The sequence below is a fragment of the Echinops telfairi genome, unplaced genomic scaffold (assembly GCF_000313985.2).
Source record: "Echinops telfairi isolate 266 unplaced genomic scaffold, ASM31398v2 ScPeMD7_31;HRSCAF=116, whole genome shotgun sequence".
NCBI classification, from domain to species: domain Eukaryota; kingdom Metazoa; phylum Chordata; class Mammalia; order Afrosoricida; family Tenrecidae; genus Echinops; species Echinops telfairi.
This window is the reverse complement of record NW_022103928.1, coordinates 1,746,245-1,749,968: the sequence shown is the minus strand read 5'-3', so window position 1 is coordinate 1,749,968 and position 3,724 is coordinate 1,746,245. Positions and strand designations below refer to the sequence as shown.

General features: G+C 37.2%; 1 protein-coding gene across 1 annotated transcript in view; it reads left to right on the top strand.

The window, feature by feature from the left end:
* CHL1 (cell adhesion molecule L1 like) overlaps positions 1-3,724 on the top strand; it is a 266,472-nt gene that overhangs the window by 244,128 nt on the left and 18,620 nt on the right. The window contains exon 27 of the mRNA XM_030885602.2: positions 944-1,016. Coding sequence (XP_030741462.2) covers positions 944-1,016 — 73 coding nt within the window. The remainder of the gene's footprint in view (positions 1-943; positions 1,017-3,724) is intronic.

The following is a 3,724-nucleotide window of genomic DNA, read 5'->3' as shown; positions in this document are numbered from 1 at the left end:
ACACACACACACACATATATATATGTAGCTATAGAACAGCCATTAATATGATTCTTCAGTTTTTCTCAAAATATCTGAATAATTTACTCAGTTATATTTTTTATATTTTCTGTAAAATCTGGAATGACTCATAAATTAGATTTTCAGAGGTTAATGAAGGTTCTAAATAATGAATTGGAAACTGTTAAGAGAGAGATATAACATTTCTCTTTGAGTACACTCAACAAATAGTCATTTGCAAACTAAGGGCCCAAGAAAATTCTATTAGAAGTCTCTTCAGATCATGACCATAATAGGGACTTGGGGAGGCTTTCCAAATTCTAGAAAACTAACTGAATGTAGTGAGGTCTAGAGTGGAAGTACCATGGTGATGGGATGGTATCTCCTTTGGGCAAATAAACATTTATCTGAGTTTTCCCAGTGAAGTGAAGTAGACCCTTATCCTCCATAGCACACCTTATATTGACTCGTTTTAAAGTGCCACTAGACCTGAATAGTTTAATTAGTTAGCTGATGTTGAGTACAGGAGTACTATGGAATTACTAAATGATGGAGTCTTTTATTCTCTGTGGCTTAATGATGTAGATCTGACTTTAACATACAGAATATTTCATAAGTTTTGGATAACAAGTGTTTTGTAATTTGATCATCAATAAGAGACCGTAACAAATTTGGACTCTTCACTAAGACATATTGCCCACCTTTTATTGAACAGTCATAGTGAGCAGAGAACTCAAAATGTGCCTTAACACTCATGACAAATAAGCAGACCTTTTTCTCTTCTGTGGGGTTCAACAAAAAGTACTCGATGCGTTATAAAGCCAAGAACACTTGTCTCTCAGACATTAAAGACAAAACAAATCAAAGCACAAAACACTATGCTGTTCGTCTTTCAACATAGTTCCAAAATATCCCTTAAAGTTACTTGTATTGCTTTTTTCAGTGAAAGAAAAGGAAGATTTGCATCCAGATCCAGAAGTCCAGTCAGTAAAAGATGAAACATTTGGTGAATACAGGTAAGCAGGATGTGCCATTTAAAAACATACAAAACACATATTCTTCATGTGGCAGAATCTACTAGACAAGAGAGTGTTTAATTTTAAAATAAATATAACTATATTTTAATGCAACTACAAAGAATACCTTCAAATATGGGGCCTACTTGAAGTGATAATGACATTTCTGTCTGTCGTGTGGAGTGGAATTCTTGAGAACTGCCATCCAGATTGGCATGTATCTGGGAGACTTTCGGTTATGTTGTGCATAATGCTATCAAGTTTACCTAAATTAAATGTCTATTTTGGAAGATTAACTCATATTCCACATGGGCATTGTGAACTCAAGCTATATCCAATTTATATACACAGACTAGTACTATTTGCAATGAACATGTGCTTCTGAAAATATAAATAAGTTAGAGACCCTATCCTCAAGGTGTACAGAGAGAAAAAAAACAAACCAAACCAAAATCCATCGCCGTCAAATTGATTCATGATGAGCCCGTAAGTTTCTGAGCAGAACTACTCTCTAGAGGCATTTTAGAGATTAATTATTTTGAAAATAGAGGCTCGGGACATTTCTTCTGTGGTCCTGATGGGTTGATTCAGTGCACCAACTTTTCAGTTAAAATCTGGGCACAACTTTTCCCTCCAGCTAGGCACTTCTATACTGGAATGTTGTTGTAGTTAGGTGGAAGAAACAATAGAAAACAAAGAAATGTAACCATGTGTACCGAGGAGATATTCTGGGAAGAGACTACTCCACAAATGATAAACTAAAACTTAAAAGAAGAGACCTATTTTCAAGTGCAAAACAAAGCTTAAACAATAAAAAAACACGTTACTCTTAACCAGTGGGCAGAGTATGACGAAATAGATGAAAGCATGAAGGTGACCATGCATGTGAGGAATATGCAGGACGTCTAGCATGAGCTAAATGGCTCTTGAGGATAAAAACTGCTCACTTTCCATTTACCCTTCTTCACCTTCCCCTTCCCACTACTGTCTCCATTTCTTACCTCCCTTTGCTGGTGATGCCATACTTATCTTTCTTTTACTCAATCAAGGATCTTTTTTATGTTTTATATGTCTTGATGTGTCTCATTAATTCCAATTCAGTGAGATCATTAAAAAGGAGCAAAAAAGAAAGAATATTTAAACTCATTGCTCTTTTATTGGTTATCAATTTTTAGTAAAAGAAAACAATTATTGTTAGGTGTTCTCACGGCTCAAATCAGTTCTGACTTTAAGCAGCCTTAGATATAACAGTGGCTTAGCCCTGCACTGTTCTTAAAATAATTGGATAACAATTATTCAAACAGGCACCGGCTTAAAACAAGCATATAATATCTCACAGCCTTTGTGGGTTATGTACTAGAGCATTACTTAGCTTTATGCTTCTGAATCAAGCTCTCTCATGCGGTTTCAGCAAGATATTGGCCAGGGCTGTGGTATGGAGCATGTGCCCCCATCTCACTGAATCATGTGGTTGTGATGAGGGTTCAATTTCATACACATTATAGAAAGCACCATAATTCCTCACATGCTGTTGACCAGGGAACCACACTGACCCATAGAGCAGCTATCAACATGGCAACTGACTTCCTTCTGCATGATCGAACATAAGTGAACATTAAATTTGAAACCCTTAGTACTTTAGCCTTAGTGCTGCTTAAAGGCAAGGGTGATGACACTTCATCTTACAGATATTGGTCACAGTGCCAGGAGAGACCAGTCCCTGGAGAAAACATCATGTTTGGTAAAGCAGATGGGGAGTAAAAAGGAGAAGGCCTGCTTTTTTGATAGACTGACACAGTGGCTGCAACATGGGCTCAGGCACAGGAGCAATGGTGAGGATGTGCTGGGCCCGGCAGTGTTCATTCTACTGTGCATCAGGTAGTTATGGGTCAGAAGCAATTCAATGAGACCTAACAACTACAGCAGCCCTTGTAAACATTATCTTGTAAATGATATCCCATCACTTTTGTCATGTTCCATAGATTTGAGTCAGTAGCTTCAATCCATGCGCAACAGGAGGGGGATATTAAGGAATTCACATTCCCTTTATGTGGGGCATCTGATAATTGTTCAGAAGACTTTTAGAAGGTGGATTTTGTTAAGTTGATTTTATAGATGAGAAAACTAGTAAAATACCTTGTTCAAAAGCTCATACAGGGCAAGGGTATAGAGTTGGACTAGAAGCCAAGACTCCCATTGTTGCACTATATTGATGCTTTAAAAGTATGGATAAAACAATCCCCTCCCCTCCTCATACCTTTAGTGGCTTATGTATTTTTCAACCTCTGTTCCCAAGCAATATGTTCACAAGATGATTATCTGTGTTTGCTCCTATAAGAGAATGTTTTATTAAATGTTATATCCTTGTATAACATGAATTTCCATCCATGCAGCTTTTTTATAATTCCCTCACCAGTTGTTGCATGGTCCCTATGTCAATACTACATCCTTTTTCGATGCTGTTTCTTCAGCATCCAATTCTGGAGCCAATTACAGTATCAGAATGCGACCCCCAAATAGTTTATCCTCAGGCTATGTATCCAAAACACATTACTTGAGGTACTCAGGTCACCAGAAGCACATAGGAAACTGGTAGTTGATTCTCTGGATTCACAACAACAGAACTGCAATCTGGAAAATTGCACACTGGCCCTGAGCTTTCCATTTGGAAGTCACATGTGTTGCTTTTTTTTAATAATCATTTTATT